At 41.8% G+C, this 15975-nt stretch overlaps 1 protein-coding gene and 1 pseudogene across 1 annotated transcript in view; both read left to right on the forward strand.

Moving 5' to 3' along the window:
- The window catches only part of B4GALT4 (UDP-Gal:betaGlcNAc beta 1,4- galactosyltransferase, polypeptide 4), a 27695-nt gene extending 20916 nt beyond the window's left edge, over positions 1-6779 (forward strand). The window contains exons 4-6 of the mRNA XM_006884263.1: positions 2588-2710; positions 5542-5646; positions 6646-6779. Of these exons, the coding sequence (XP_006884325.1) occupies positions 2588-2710; positions 5542-5646; positions 6646-6778 (361 nt within the window). The 3' untranslated portion in view covers position 6779. The remainder of the gene's footprint in view (positions 1-2587; positions 2711-5541; positions 5647-6645) is intronic.
- A 2819-nt stretch (positions 6780-9598) lies between these two features.
- On the forward strand, positions 9599-14235 carry LOC102849305 (annotated as a pseudogene).
- The last annotated feature ends 1740 nt before the right edge of the window (positions 14236-15975 follow it).

Here is a 15975-nt window from a genome sequence, read left to right on the forward strand (position 1 = left end):
GAAGTGTCTGTTCATATCCTGTGCCCATTTTTCAATTGGATTATTTACCTTTATCTTGTTGTGGTGCTCAAGTATTTTATAAATTCTAGATATAAGTCTTTTATCTGACATGTCATTAGCAAATTACTTTTTTCCCAGTCTGTGGCTTCTCTTTTTACCCTGTTAGAGAAGTTTTTGGATTGTTTTGGATTGTGCATAGGGGTTTGATTCTTAGATGGTCTCATTCATCTATTTTATCTTCTTCCGGTTGTAGGCAGTGCAGTGTTCTTAGAAGATGACTCCTATTGCTCTGGCTACCAGTACTGCCTCTTGACAGCTGACCATAGAGCTTCTGCATGTGGCCATTGATCTTACCCTGTATCTATTTACTGTGAAATGATAAGCATCAGGAGAACCTCAAATTCAATTGCCTAAAACCCAATTTAGCCTCTTTTTCTCAAAACCCATTTATTGTTCTCATGAAACTCTCCCAGAGTACGTTCATTGAGTTGATTTCTACTCAGGGTGACCTACCATGTTCCAAGGCTAGAAGTCTCAATAAGAGCCAACTGCCTCATAATTTTCCTCAAACCACCGACCTTTCAGTGAAAAGCCGAATGTGCTAACCAATTGTGTCACAGAGACCAGATATGATTTTCTTATGAAATGACTAGTGGATTCAAATTACCAGTCTTTTGGTAAGCATCCTAACATAACCAACAGCCATCTCTCTAAATCAGAAATGGTTAAAGATTGGTTAAAGATTGATGAGTTCTTTAGGAAATGGATGAAACTATTTCTTTCCCTCTCAAAGGTAAAGGAAGATCAAAACAAACCCACTGTTGTGAAGTTGATTCTATCAAGAACCTCTTTAAAGTACTAGAGAGCAAGGATATTAGTTTAAAGAATAGGTGTGCCTGCCCCAACCCATGGTATTTTCAGGTGCTTCGTCTGCGTGCGAAAGTTGGACAGTGAAGACCAAAGAAGAATCAATGCCTTTGAATTGTGGAGTAGGAGAAGAGTACAGAATATCCCATGGACAGCTAATAGAACAAACCAACTTCTGTTAGAGGAAGTGAGGCTGAAGAGGCAAGGATGGTAAAACTTTGTCTCAAATACTTGTACTTGTCAGGAGGGACTAGACATTGGAAAAAGACCTCATTCTGGGAAAGATGGAGAGTCTCAGAAAGAAAGGAAGTCCCTTAGCATAATGGAGTGACATAACCTGTAAAGAGCAGATCCAGTGTGGTAGTCACCACATCTAACTTCTACTCGCTTCATAAAGGGAAACTGTCCCCATCAATAAAATCTGTAGTACCAGACAGGTAGCTTTATGGTCAGACATGTCATACCACATGCTCCTGCACCTATTTCTACCAATCATTGGGTCAAATGTTTGTTGTAACTTGATTTACTGTTTATTATATTTATTAAGGAAGTAGTTTGAAGAGTGAGGGAAACCAAAAATATCACACAGTGCAAGTCTAAATTTAGTCTAGCAGTCCCACACCAGATTGACAAAATATAGTTGCTCAAATAAGGAAAATTCAGGTTCAGTTCAGTAGCACAAATGCACCTGTGGTTTCCTCAGTCTTCTAGCAAACTTTTTAACAGAGCAGTTACAAATCAGCTTTTTCTTCTGTCATTCAGCAAGCAAAACCTTTAACGGGGGCTCCATCTCCAGGGTTCTTTAGGTTACACCTTGCCACAGTCTCTTCAAAGCAGTGCCACAGTCTCTTCACTTTCCCCCCACCATTGTTTTTCACAGTGTGGAAAGTGTTGTCCTATGTTGATCACATTGCTGTTGATAATTTGTAAGACTATATGTCCACAGGTAATGTAGCTGGTGACCAGGCCTTCAATGGGGGCTGACAGAGTGGGTAGAAAAGCCAGTTTTCAAGGTTTTGGACACCACACACAGTGATTGTACAATGAACTTGAACATGGTAGAGACTGTGAGGATGGCACACAATTTTGTGAGGATGGCAAGATTTTGATTTGTTGTTCATAGGTGTGCTCTGAGTTAGAGTTGACTTGGTGGCACCTAAAAACAACAATACAGTGACCTTGTAGGACAGAATAGAACTGCCTTGTAGAGTTTCCAAGGATGTGAATTCTTCTAGCAGCAGGGAGTCACATCTTTCTTACATGGAGTGACTGGTAGTTTCAAGCCATTGACTATTTGGAAAGCAGCTGAGTACATTAAATAAAAGGCTTCCAGAACTCCTCAAGAAAAAGGAAGAAATAAAAAGGTATGATACTTACTCATCTTGAACTTGGCTGACCTTCAAAATTCTTCTTAATTCACTGCCATTGACAGATATTGCCAATGTTGATCCATGAGGTTAAATGTAATGTTATGATGTATATTTTACAGGAATTTCCATAGAAATTCTGATAGAAACCATAACAGGTAGCACCTTGTTTAGTGAGCAGAGGAAAGCAGTTGATTAGACAGGGAAGAAGGCAAGACCAGGAAGGTCAGGCACATTGGGAGAGGGTTGTGCCACAGGAGATGATGGGTCAAATGAGACACTTCTAAAGTATCTGTGAACAACAGGCAGGCTTATGCTAACGTCTTCACCTTTTCTCACCTCTCTTGCTACAGGTTACGCTACAAAGGATATTTTGGGGGTGTTACTGCCCTAACCAGAGAGCAATTTTTCAAGGTGAATGGATTCTCTAACAACTACTGGGGATGGGGAGGCGAAGACGATGACCTCAGACTCAGGTGAACAACTGAGAAAGTTCCCCTTCATGGGGCTCTGCTGTCGTGGTGGCTCTGGAAACTTCCATTTATGTGTAGTTCTTGTAGATGCCAGTTGTGAGGCTTTGAAGGTGGCAAGGGGTGGGAGGGAGGTCAGCAGGGTCAAAATTACTGCTTGCCAGGAGCAACTTAGAAGTGACAGGAGATGTTCTTTTCCTGGTTTGTGGGTGTTTGGAGTGAAAAATGTGGAAGGAGGACTCTATGGAGTTGTCAGTGAGTATTAGTTATTCAAACATGGTCTCACCAGTGAATTAAAAGCCCCGAACTTCATGCAGCATTTTGGGAAAGTAGCCAGAAGAATGATGCTCTCCTTTCCTAGGGACTGGCCCTCCTGAGAATGTGCCCAAAATTTGTAGGATGAAGTCTCATCATCTTTGCTTCTAAAGACTGCTCTGGTTTTCCTTCTCCCAAGAGACAAATTGGCTTGATTGTTTTTGTTTGGTTTTTTTTTTTTTTCAGTCCATGATATATACATTATTTTTGACCAAAACCACAGGTCAAAAGCATCAGTTCCTCACTCTTATTCAGTGTCCCAACTTTCACAAGCATATGAAGCAATTGAAAATACCATAGCTTGGGTCAGTCATACCCAGTCTTTAAAGTATAGCATTAATGAAAGAGAGGAAGACCTTCAAGGAGATTGATTTACACAGGGGTTGAAACATTGGCCTTAAGTGCAGCAGAGTGTGTGAGGATGGTGTTAGGATCATCGAAGGTTTCACTCTGTTGTAGAGTGGCTGTGAGTTGGAGCTGACTCCATGGCCCCTAACACGAGTAATCTGGAAGGCTTATTATAGGCCTTGTGCTGAGACACCCAGGGTCTGCTGGCCTGAATCTGGTTCAGATCTGGGAATCTCAGTATCCTCTGAGGAGCTGCACACCCAGGAAAGGCTCAGCTGTCTCCATCTTCTTGTGCCTGAGGTAGACCTACATACTATGGGAGCCATGGCTGGCTTGAGTCCCAGGCCTGACATGGGGCTGCTGGCTTCCCCCCGCCCCTCCCCCAGCTGTTTGTATGCTACATTCTGCTCTAGGGGACTCAATGCGAATCAGTCTGTCCTCCTTCTGTGGTGTCATTCCTGGAACTTGAAATTTTATTGTCAAATAATTTTAGGATTTCCTTATTTGGAAGAACTAAGTAATTACACAAGAGCCTGTGTCCCACATCTTCAGATTTGTAATCACGTGGTCTTTCTAAATGTTAGAAGACCTCCTTCCTTTCTGCTGTTACCTCTTGGAAAGGAAGTTCCTAAGCTGGGGCTCTGAGTTAACAGATGTGTAACTGTCAAGAGATTTTCCATTACTTGAAGAGACCAAGACTAGTCTTGCCCCATGTCTAGGCTGAGAGTCTCTGGACTGTTTTTGGCAGGAGGGAATGGATTGGCTTTACCATGGTCTCCACAAGAATAACTATAGTGATGGGCAGAAGTCTTCAGTCCAACCCATCAGTAGTTTATATGGCTGTGGCTTTTGAACTGGACCGAGTACATCTTCAGTGCAGGTGTAACCAGGGCTAGTGGTAACCAATTCCCATCCAGTTTCTGAAATGCATTTCACTGCCCAGCTGGGATGATTAGTAGAAAATTGCCTTGATCATGCCTCGTCTCTTTTATTCCTGCTGCCCATTACCTTCAAAGTAGGGATTGAGGGAGCACCAAGGTCTTTTGATAGGAACGTCATGGTCCCTAGAGCAGTTCTCAACAAATGTCATAATAAACAAAAATTATTGAAATGTAAACATTGATTACTGTTTAGTTACTATATATGGTGAGTATAGCAGGTACCACTGTACAATTAGATAGTTTCCAAGTTCCATGTGAATTGATCTCATTCAAGCCTTTCAGATTGGCTGCATTTCATCTTTGCCATTTTACAGATGAGGAAACTGAGCCTTGGAGCAGTGAATTGACTTAGCCAGGTAGTAAGTAATAATACAGATTTGAACCTAGGTTTTTGATTCTTAAAGGGTAATTTCTCTCTTTGTTTGAAGATAACTCGAACTTACTATTAGAAGTCCAAAGATAATTGGCTCTACTCCTTTTCAGGATGTTTAACAATAAGTTCTGTCTGAGCATTTCTGTAAAATGACTAATTAGAAATTGACATATCGCCTGGGTTCCCCAGTATCCATTGGCATGACTTCATTCTAACGCATATGGACACAGTAGGACAGAGTAGAAGTGCCCACAGGATTTCCAAGACTCAATCTTTATTGTCAAGCTTTTCTCCTGTGGAATGACTGGTAGGTTCAAACCAACAACTTCTCAGTTGGCTGCCATTGCTCTAACTACTGTACTACCAGATGTCCTTTTGTACCTGAGTCAATCCCAGAACTCACTGCCCTTGGGTTGGCTCCCGCTCATCATGGCTGTCCATTGGGATTCTGAGGCCGCATGTCTACAGGAAGAGGTGGCTTGTCTTTCTCCTGTGGAGTGGCTGGAAGATTTGAACTGCTAACCATCTACTAGTCGTTAATGTGTGCTGTTGGGTCAGAACTGACCCATAGCTTACCCCCAGTAGGTTTCCAGAGGCCTTTAAGCACACAGGAGGAGATTGCCCATAACTTTCGCATGGAGCTGCTGGTGGATTTGAACTGTGTATCTTCAGGATTGCAGCACAGCTTCTTACCTTTATATTTCTAGGGATTCTTTGTGTACTCTAGTAGTAAATGTTAAATGTCACTCTTTTTTGGGTTTAGTGTTTGAGGTCCCACTGCTAGAGGAGAATTTATAATTTTATAAGTTTCTCTTCTTTTTAGGATGAATTTTTAAAAAATATATTTCTTATTTTTCTAGAGTCGAACTTCATAGAATGAGAATAATCCGGCCGTTACCAGAAGTGGGAAAATACACAATGATCTTCCACACTAGAGACAGAGGAAATGAAGTAAATATAGAAAGGTGAGCTGAGCAATTATCTGTATACTCACGCTGAATTTGATTAGGTAAGCCAGTTCATTTTGCTAAACATATTTTTAAGGAAATTTTCACCTTAACATAAAAGTCGAGAAAATGGTTTATTGAACCTCATGTACCTATAACCTAGAATTAAAAAATCACCAACTCTTGGCTGCTCCCTTCTCCCAGCATTTTTTAACCCCCCAACCCCTGCCATCCCAACTCCAACTTCTCTTCTTGCTTTGCTTGGAGTACACTTTTTCCTCATCATTTTCATGCAGTGAACTTCTGTGTTAAGCCTCAGCCATATTACCCTCTCTGGCACCTCTCCCCAGACTCTCTCATCCAATTAGGTGCCACTTCACCCACCTTCTTATCCTAATACAGTCTTAACTTTTTTCGAGGCTCTTGTGAAAAATCTGTAATCTTTTGCTAACAACATTGAGTAATTTAGAGATTCTCTGAAACTTAGGCAAGTGTTGGTTTAGCAGTGGGACACACGCACACACACACACAGCCACACCCTGTAAGTATACTTTAATGCTTCTCAAATTGGGAGCTCACAGAAGACAGAGACTTTTCATCATTGGTCCCCAGGATTTTACCTGGGGTCTGACACTATGAGTCTTGAAATGAACACATGGCTAACATTGTTCTTTGTTAGATGGGGAAACCCAATTTTCCTTGTAGTAGGAAACTCAGCACCCCTTCCCCTTAATGCCCAAACAACCTCCAACCTAAAATAAAAAAAGAAATCACTGTCATTGAATTCATTCCCATTCCAGGCCACCCTCCCCTGTTTCTAAGGCTGAAAATCTTCATGGTAGCAGATTGTCTCATCTTTTGAATTGCTGACCTTTTAATTAACAGCCCAACACTTAACCTATTACTCCACACATATACAATAATTAACAAGGATGCATTTTCCAAATGTTGAGGCTAATCAAAAGGCAGTACATTAAATTCTTATTTTATCATTCACTCTTTTTTTTTTTATTATAGGATGAAGCTCTTAAATCAAGTGCCACGAGTTTGGAGAACAGATGGGTTGACAAGTTGCTCTTATAAATTACTGTCTGTGCAGCATAATCCTTTATATATCAACATCACAGTGGATTTCTGGTCTGATCCATGACATGGGATCTTTTGATGGTGCTCAGAAGAATGGAATATTTGATTGCAATAATTTTACTTAGAGACATCCCCGAGTAGCACCCATTAAGGACTTGCTGCAGTTAATTGTTGGACTGTTCCCTCCTTTTTGTATTTTGGTGATACAGAATGTAAAATAGTTTTAGCAAGACAGCTTTCATAGTTGTTTTGAACATAAGGGTTACATATTGTAACATAGATACTTGAAGAACTAAATAGAAAAGGACCGCTCAACGGATATGATGAAGGCTACTTGAGAACTATAGTTGAAGATTTGTTTACATTTTAAACGACATAGTATGAGATCAATGGCCTTATGAAATACCATGGCTGAATGTCCCAGAGAACCAGAATTGTTCTTGTCTGAGATAAAAAGGTACGAAAATATGTTTCTGTTAATCCATTTACCTACAGGATCCTGTGATATTGGTTGTGGGTGAGAAGACCAGAGAAGAAGGCAGGAAAAGTATCAATGTGTAGTGAACTTGACAATCAAGAAGTGGCAGGAGGACCATGTCAGATGGAGAGGGGGCGGCACATGGCTTGTTGGCTGCTATTGCACCTGCAGTGGGAACCTTCCTGGACGAGTCCAGCAGAGAACATGCTATCTGCTGGTTTTTTTAGCATTTTTGTAAAATGATTTTGTACTAGTAGGATGTGAACTAGCACTTTACAGATGACATGTTAGCTAATAATACACCTCAAGGTCCTCTATAATAAAAAGGTCAAAGAGCTTTGACTGTGCCTTCTTGTGTTTTGGAGTTGTTTGTTGAGGTCTATAGGTGCATTAATTTTGGTATCTAAAATACACAAACTAAACAGCTTAAAAACAAATCAACTCATTTCCCTCCCTTTCTTTTTTATGCTCTTCTCCTCATTCTGTGTACACCCTCCATATTTAACCCTATGTCTTGTCCCCTAAGCCTGGCTATGTTTTGATGGTTCATTGTCTTGTGCTTCCTACTTTTTCATTATCTGTAGTGGGGGAGACAGAAGTGGAACAGGAAGGGTGGTGCTGAGCTTTGTAGGGGCCCAGAGCAGAGAATCCAGTTGCCAGAGTTTGAGAGGCCTTTGGTGTGGGAAGAAGGTGAAGCCATAACTCTGACTTGGGCATGATTTAGTAGAGAGGCCAATGGTACACTGAATTCACTGAAGATGTGTAGGGCTATAGGAAGGAATAACCAGAAGAAAGTAAGAAGAGAGAGATTCTGGCTCAGAACAGAAATAAGAACAGTATGTATAAGAGGTTGGACACATCAAACTTAGAAATGAGTTTTCTTAAATAATATGCACATGTGCCCTAGAGTTTCTCAATCCATCATTGTTATATGTCACTGAGACTATTAAACTTAAATATGAATCAGTGCCAGGCAGTAAATTTAAATGTAATCTACTACTTCCTGAAGAAAAGAGGGAGCGAAAGTAGAAAGGTTGGAGGTTCCCCAGAAAAGCAAGAGGAGTTCCCACCCAAGGGAGGAAGGAGAATTTGAAAGACAAATACATTTTATAGACAGGTTTACTGAGGGCTGGCCTGGTTCACTTTTAACTCAGCAGAGACAAATAAAAACTGCTTTTTCTTTATTTGGCAAAGAAATCATGGTTTTCGTATTTTTCCACTGAACTTTATCAAGGATTTAATGTTTGGAAAATTAGCGAATGGGGTTATAATATATACTGGCTTTTCTGTCTTTTGTTGGCTTATTTAAAAAAAAATCTCCAGTCTTCTTAAATTTTCTGAATTATAAACTTATAAAAAGTTAACTGCTGCCATATCAAGTGGTCTGTGGCAGAGCACCTCAGAAGACAAGTCCATGCCTTTGAGTTGTAGAGGAGAAGAGTACTGAATAGCCCATGGACTGCCAAAGAGCAGACAAGGTCTGTCTTGGAAAAAGTGCTCAGAGTGCTCCTTGGAGGCAGGGATGGTGACACTTCATCTCACACACTTTGGGTGTGTTGCTAGGAGAGGCTGTTCCTTGGAGAGGGACATTGTGATTGGAAAAGTGTAGGGACAGTGAATACGATGAGGAAGACTCTCAACCAAGTGATTTGACACAGTGACCACAGGAATGGCCTTGAGTATGTTAGAAATTGTAAGGAGGGCACAGCATAGTACGGGGTTCAGATCTATGCATAGGGTCACTGTCAATCGTACTTGACGGCACCTAACAATAATGTGGTAGAGCTGTAACCAGCTCCGTGGAGTTGACTGTGGCTCATGGTGACACCGTGTGTCAGAGCAGAACTGTCCTCCACAGGATTTACAGTGGTTGGTTTCCCTGGTTACTGACAGCGCTTAATTGTGCCACTGATGCACTCCGGACTATGCCACAAGGTTCTCAATTTGGAGATTGTGGGTCCCTGGTCATAGTGGAGGAGGGCAGAGCAAGAAGATGGTGTATGCATGGAATTTGAGGATCCGTATTTGACAATTGAGTTTCTTAATCAATGGAGTGAAAATGAAGCTACCATCATCTGGAAGCTCCCTGTACTTTTCATTGTTGTTGTTGTTGTTAGGTGCTGTTGAGTCGTAGATGACTCATAGCGACCCTATGAACGAAAGGCCTGAGCACTGTTTGTACATAGAGTTTTTGGAGGCAAGCCATTTTGGAAGTGGATGCCGCTCCTGCTTCCAGGCTTGTTTTAGTCGGGAAGCTCCAGCAAACACTGTCCACCATGGGTACCCATTACTACTGTCACAGTACTTTTCATTATTAATGAGGAATTTGCATTTTTTAAAAATGTTAGGAACCACTGAACTATATTTAACTTTTCTAGTCAAGGTAATGAACAAGCTTAATAACTTATGGAAATTCTTGATGTGGAAGATAGTTTCATGAGGCCTTGCTGCTACTTCTATGCCAGTTGGCCTGCAAAAGCAGTTAAAGGCCTGACAGTGAGGATAGGAGTTGTGTGGACCTGCTTGCTAGTGCTAGTTACTACCGTTTCCAATGCCCTTGCTTCACAGTTGGGCAGAAGAATTTGGTCTCAAAGGATTTAAATCATTGCTCCAGTTAGAACCAGCTCATGGCTCCATTGGGTTTCCAAGGCATGGGAGGAGACTTCTCCCTGCCTTCTATCTTTCTCAGAGTCGCTGATGGCTTCAAACTCCTCACTTCCGCTCGAACAGCACTTGGTTTAGCAGTGCACCTCCTTATGAACTATCCCACTACAGCACCCCCTTGACCTTCTGCAACAAGTGCTTCAGGTCCTCCTCACTTTCACCAAGCAAGGTTTTGTCATCTTCATAACGTAGGTTATGGATGAGTCTTTCTCGGATCCTGATGTCACATTCTTCCTAGAGGCCAGCTTCACGGATTCTTTGTTCAGCATGCAGGATTATATGGGTGCAGGGTATTTAGTTAACACTAATTCTTAACATGAAGAGCATGCTACTAAAGTTTTTATTGGTCTTTTTCCCATGCTAGCATACATTTTTACAGTGTTTTACAATTCACCATACATCTTTTATAGTGCTTTTACGGTTAGTTCTTCCTGAGCTAACGAAGGCAGACAAGGAAGTGGAGTCTGGAACAGGTGGGTTATGTTTGTAGAGAATCCCACAGTTAGTCAATGGCAGAGTTAGGAAGAACTTGGTGTTCTGATTTCAAGACCATTATACCATATTTTCTACATAGACCTGTCTCTAATTCTTTTAAGGCTGTTTTCCAGAGTTGATACCTTATCAGAGACTTTCAGAAACACATTTCCCTTCTCATCCAGTGTCTAGACTTTTGTACTCTGCTTTCTTTTCTGCTCTTAGACCCTCCCTTTCACTCAAGTCCCAGTTGGGCAGGTTTTTCTGTGGATCACCAAGATAGTCCATGAATGACCTCTTGAGATTGATGAAAGATATTTCTACCAGATTAAAAATCTCCACTTTTCTTAAATCCTGGGTGTATATATCCAGTATGGAGTCATATGGAGTCAGTAGAATGGTGCTCCATAGAGGTTTTTAAGAGCTGATTTTCCGAAGTGGATTGCCAGACATTGCTTCTAAGTTGCCTCAGGGTGTAGTCGAATCTCCAACCCTTGGGTTAGCAGTCAAGTATGTTAGGCATACATACCCAAAAGAAATCCATTACTATGGATGTGATTCTGACTCATAGGTGGGATAAATGGCCTCTTCTTGACTCCTAATTGAAAGGCTAGTGGTTCGAACCCAACTGTGGCACCACTAAGTGTAAGTATAGTGATTTGCTTCTGTAAAAATGATAGTGATCCTCTGTAACACGTGAAGTCACCATGACAGCTCCATGTACATCTGTTGTCACAGGGTTGATCCAGACTCAGAGCAACTCTGTAGGACATAGCAGGTTTGCTTGTTGAGTTTCTAAGGCTGTAAATCTACAAATGCAGACTGCCTCATTTTTCTCCTGCAGAGTAGCTGGTAGGATTGAAATGCCAGTCTTTAATTTAGCATGTTAGCAGTTTAACAATTTTATTCATGATTCTTTCAGCTTATATATACCCACACTTTCACAATTACTTGCTATGCACCAGAGAGCTGTACTGACTAAGGATGACAGAAGAAAAGCCGTTGCCTTTGAATTGTGGTGCTGGGGAAGAGTCTTGCACAGACCATGGACTACCAAGAAAACAAGTTGGTCTGTTTTGGAGAGGGTGAAACCGAGTTTCTCCTTGGAGGCTAGAATCTTGAAGCTCTGTGTCACATACTTTGAGCATGTGACCAGGAGGGAGCAATCCTTGGAGAAGGACATCATGCTCAGAAGGGTGGAGGGACAGCACAAGAGAGGAAGGCCCTGGTTGGGATAGATTGATACAGTAACTGGGACAATGCGGGCAGGTGTGTTGGAGTCAGTGAGTCTGGCTCAGGACGGGGCAGGGGTCAGAATCATTGTACATAGGGTCACTATAAGTTACAAGCAACTTGATGGCACATAACAACAACATACACCCATATAAAATCCACTGTAATCCAACCATATTTTTCTCCCATGAAGCAGCTGGTAAGTTCAAACTGCCAACCTTTCAGTTAGCAGTTGTGTAACCACTGTGCCACCAGGGACCCTTTAACTTCTATAACACCCCACGCCACCCCCATTGTCAAATCACTTCATAGCAACTGATCCTGTATTGGATTTCCAAGGCTGAAAATCTGTATGAGTGGAGAATGCCCATCTCTCTCCTGTGCGGTGACTAGTTGATTACAATTGCCAGTCTTTCATTTAGCAGCTGGATACACTATGCACCATGTTGCCTGGGCTCCTTTTGGTTTATATGTTGTTGTTATGGTGCCTTGGATTTGGAGCTGACTCATAGCTGACTTTCCAGCAGTTTTCAGAGGCTGTAAATAGCATGGGAGGAGACTGCCCATCTTTTCCCCCTGAACAGTTGGTGGACTCGAACCATGTGCCTTTGGGCTCACAGCACAGCTCCTTACCACTAGGCTATCAGTGCTTCCTACAGTCCCTGTCAAAATCCTCTAATTTGTTCCACAAGACAGAGCATACTCAGGTGTTACATTTCATAAAGTCTTTAAAACGGATCACATTCTAAGACCTATGAAAAAAAAATTACTACTCCCTATCTTAATGAATTCTTCTGTATCCCCCAATTCTTTTTGGTACAATGACTCTGTATACGCTTTCCATCTTATTTTAATGTTTCCTGAATCATTCAATATTCTGCCCATAGCATCCTTAAGCATTGCAACTCATGGCTTGAATTTGTTCTTCAGTTCCTTCAGCTTAAGAAATGCTGTGCGAGTTCAGCCTTGGTGATTTTCTGACTCGAGCTCCTTGCACATTTTATTATAATACTTTGCCTTGTCTTCCCATGCTGCCCTTTGACATTTTCTACTCAGCTCCTTAATTTTTTTATTCCCTTTGCTTTGGCTTCTTGGTGTTTTAGTGCAATATTCAGAGTCTCTTCTGACATCCATTTTGGCCTTTTCTTTTGCCTTCTTTGTAATAACTTTGTTGTACTCTTCATGAACAGCAGTCGTGATATCTTTCCACAGCTCATCTGGTCTTCATTCATTAGTGTTCAAAGCCTCAAACCTATTCCTGAGTTGGTTGTTAGATTCAGGGGGAATAGACTCAAGAACAAATTTTGATTCCTGTGGATATGATTTAGCCTTCTTTAGCTTTAATTTGAACTTCCATATGAGTACTTCCACAATCAGTACCTGGCCTAGTTTTCAATGCTGATATTGAACTTCTCCAACAATTCCTTCCACAGATGTAATCTATCTGATTCCTGTGTATCTATCTCATCAGGTCAAATTCGTGTGTATAACCTGTGTTTATGTTTCTTATAAAAGGCATTTGCTAAGAAGAAATCATAGATGTCCTTGGAGAAGGACATCAAGTTTGAAAAGGTGGACGGACAGTGCAAGAGAGAAAGACCCCAGAAGAGATGGATTGATACAGCGACTGGGGCAATGGGAGTCGCTGTGTCAGAATTAGTGAGACTGGCTCAGGACAGGGTAAGACTCAGAGCTGCTGTACATACGGTTGCTATGGGGTCCCAGGCGACTCGATGGCACGTAACAACAACAACAATCTTAATGAAATCCTTCATACTTTAATAAAATAAATTTTAAGTTACTTCCAACTTAATAGGTTTTGCATATTCTGATTTTAAACCTTCTGACCAGGCCTGATAGATCCCGCATTCATTGTTTATTGCCATCAAGTTGATCCTAACTTGCTCCTTTTAGTACAGAGTAAAACTGTCCCATAGGGTTTCTAAGGCTATGTGTTTTTAAGGAAACAGACTGCCATATCTTTTTCCTGCAGAACAGCTGGTGGGTTTGAACCACTGACCTTTCAGTTTGTAGTCAAACACTTTAACCACTGCACCACTTGGCTCCTGGCAGGTGTGCACAGGAGAGACCACGAAGGCCTCTCTCTCTGTTCTCCATCATTGTTCAGGATCAAGGTGAGACAGAACCCCCCATGCGGGAGCTTCACTTCCACAAGCTCCACCTCAATTTCTGTGTAGGTGAGAGTGGTGGCAGACCGACCCATGCAGCCAACGTGCTGGAGCAGCTCACAGGCCAAACTTCTGTGTTCTCCAAAGCTAGATACACTGCACTGTCAGATCCTTTGGCTTTAGGAGAAATGAAAAAATTGCTGTCCACTGCACAGTCTGAGGGGCCGAGGCAGAGGAAATCTTGGAGAAAGGTCTAAAGGTGTGGGAATACGAGTTAAGAATAAAATACCTTCTCAGATACTGGAAACTTTGGTTTTAGGATCCAGGAGCACATTGATCATGGGATTAAACATGACCCCAGCATTGGTCACCTGATGCAACATACAGCCTGGACTTCTGTGTAGTGCTGGGTAGGCCAGCTTTCAGCATCACAGACAGGAAGTGCAGGACAGGCTGCATTGGGGCCAAACACAGAATCAAGAAAAGGAGGCCGCGTGCTGGTTCCAACACAAATATGATGGGATCATCCTTCCTGGCAAATAAATTCCCGTTTCTATCCAGAAGACCAAGAAAATGTTTTCATTAAGTGTTGGGTTTTTTTTTTTTGTTTTTTGTTTTTTAAGAAAAAGCTTAGCCTCAAGGAGCTCACTTCTATAGGTAGGGGCTGCATTGTTTCCTTGACAGTTGTGGAAGCTCAAAATTAAAATAAATATTGAACCATTGTATGCATGTTTACATGTGTGATTTTTGAGACTTGGGAGAGAGGTTGGTAAAGGGCAAGGCATATAAGGGAACTGATAGTAACCGAATGTTTGCTGTGCATCAGGCAGTCTCCCTGCGTGCTTTCGTCTTTCTGGTAACTCCATATAGACACATATGTGCTGCAACTAAGAAAGCAGATGCCTCTACTTTCCAAAATTGTAAGGAGGTGTTATGGATTGAGTTCTCTCTCTCTCTCTCTCTCTCTCTCGCACACACACACACACACACTTGAAGATTTAATCCCTAGTATCTGTGAATGTGATTCACTGTCACAATAATTGTTTGACAATAGTATCTTTGGAGAGGTTTTCAGTTCATATAAAATCATACTGGAGTAGGATGGGACCTAATCCAGTGTAGCTGATGCCCTTATGACAAGAGACAGAGACACAAACAAACAAAAAGAGAAGGCAATTATGTGAAGATAAAGGCAGAAATTGCACCTACAACACAAAGAACATCAAACACTGCTTGTCACCTCCAAAAGATAAGAAGAAGCAAGACTGGATCTTTCTTTTCCTAGAGTCTTCAGACAGATCATAGTCCTGCACACGTTTTGATTACAGAATCTTAACCTCTGTTGTTGTTGTTGTTATGTGCCGTCGAGTCACTTGCGACTCATAGAGACCCTATGTACAACAGCCCTAAACTCTGCTCTGTCCTGTGCCAATCACACTGTCTCCGACACACCCATCCCGATTATCCCAGTCACTGAACCAATCCACCTCATAGAGGGCCTTCCTCTCCTGCGCTGTCCCTCCACCCTCCCAAGCATGGTGTCCCTCTCTAAGGACCGGTCTCTCCTCACAACATGTCCAAAATATGTTAGACGGAGCCTCAGAATCCTTGCCTCCAAGGAGCCACTCAGTTTAACCCTTTCCAGGACAAATCTGTTTGTTTTCCTAGCAGTCCATGGTATTCTCAATACTCTTCTCCAGCACCACAGCTCAAAGGCATCAATTCTCCTTCTATCCTCCTTGGTCATTGTCCAACTCTCTGATGCATAACAGGTGATTGCGAAGACCATGGCCTGTATCAGACGCACCTTAGTCTCCAAAGAGACACCATTGCTCTTCAGCACTTTGGAGAGGTCCCTAACAGCAGACTTTCCCATTGCAATGCACCTTTTAATTTCCTGGCTGCTGGTGCCAAGACCAATTGGCAGCATCAGGATGGATGGTGAAGAGATTGAGATTGTACACAGCTTTAGTTTGCTTGGCTCCATAGTCAACAGTCTTAACCTCTAGGCAGAGGAAATAATACATTTCTTTGTTTTAGTCTCCTTTCCATGTTTGTAGTATTTTTTTTACAGCAGCCTTAAGAAACCAATTAAAAAACCCCCAACCCCCAAAACTCCCCAAACCAAAACAGAATGAGAGCTTGCCTGTTCTAGCTCTCTTTTGACTCCAACAGTGTGTTTTCTCCTGCCCCAAATCAAGAATATCATATTTACAGGAAATTTTGGGATTTCTGCGAAGACAGTAAGGAAAGAAATCTTGTAGGGAGTTATGACTTCTTGAA

Source organism: Elephantulus edwardii, unplaced genomic scaffold, assembly GCF_000299155.1.
Source record: "Elephantulus edwardii isolate Elephantulus edwardi_28Jun2011 unplaced genomic scaffold, EleEdw1.0 scaffold00032, whole genome shotgun sequence".
Lineage (NCBI taxonomy): Eukaryota > Metazoa > Chordata > Mammalia > Macroscelidea > Macroscelididae > Elephantulus > Elephantulus edwardii.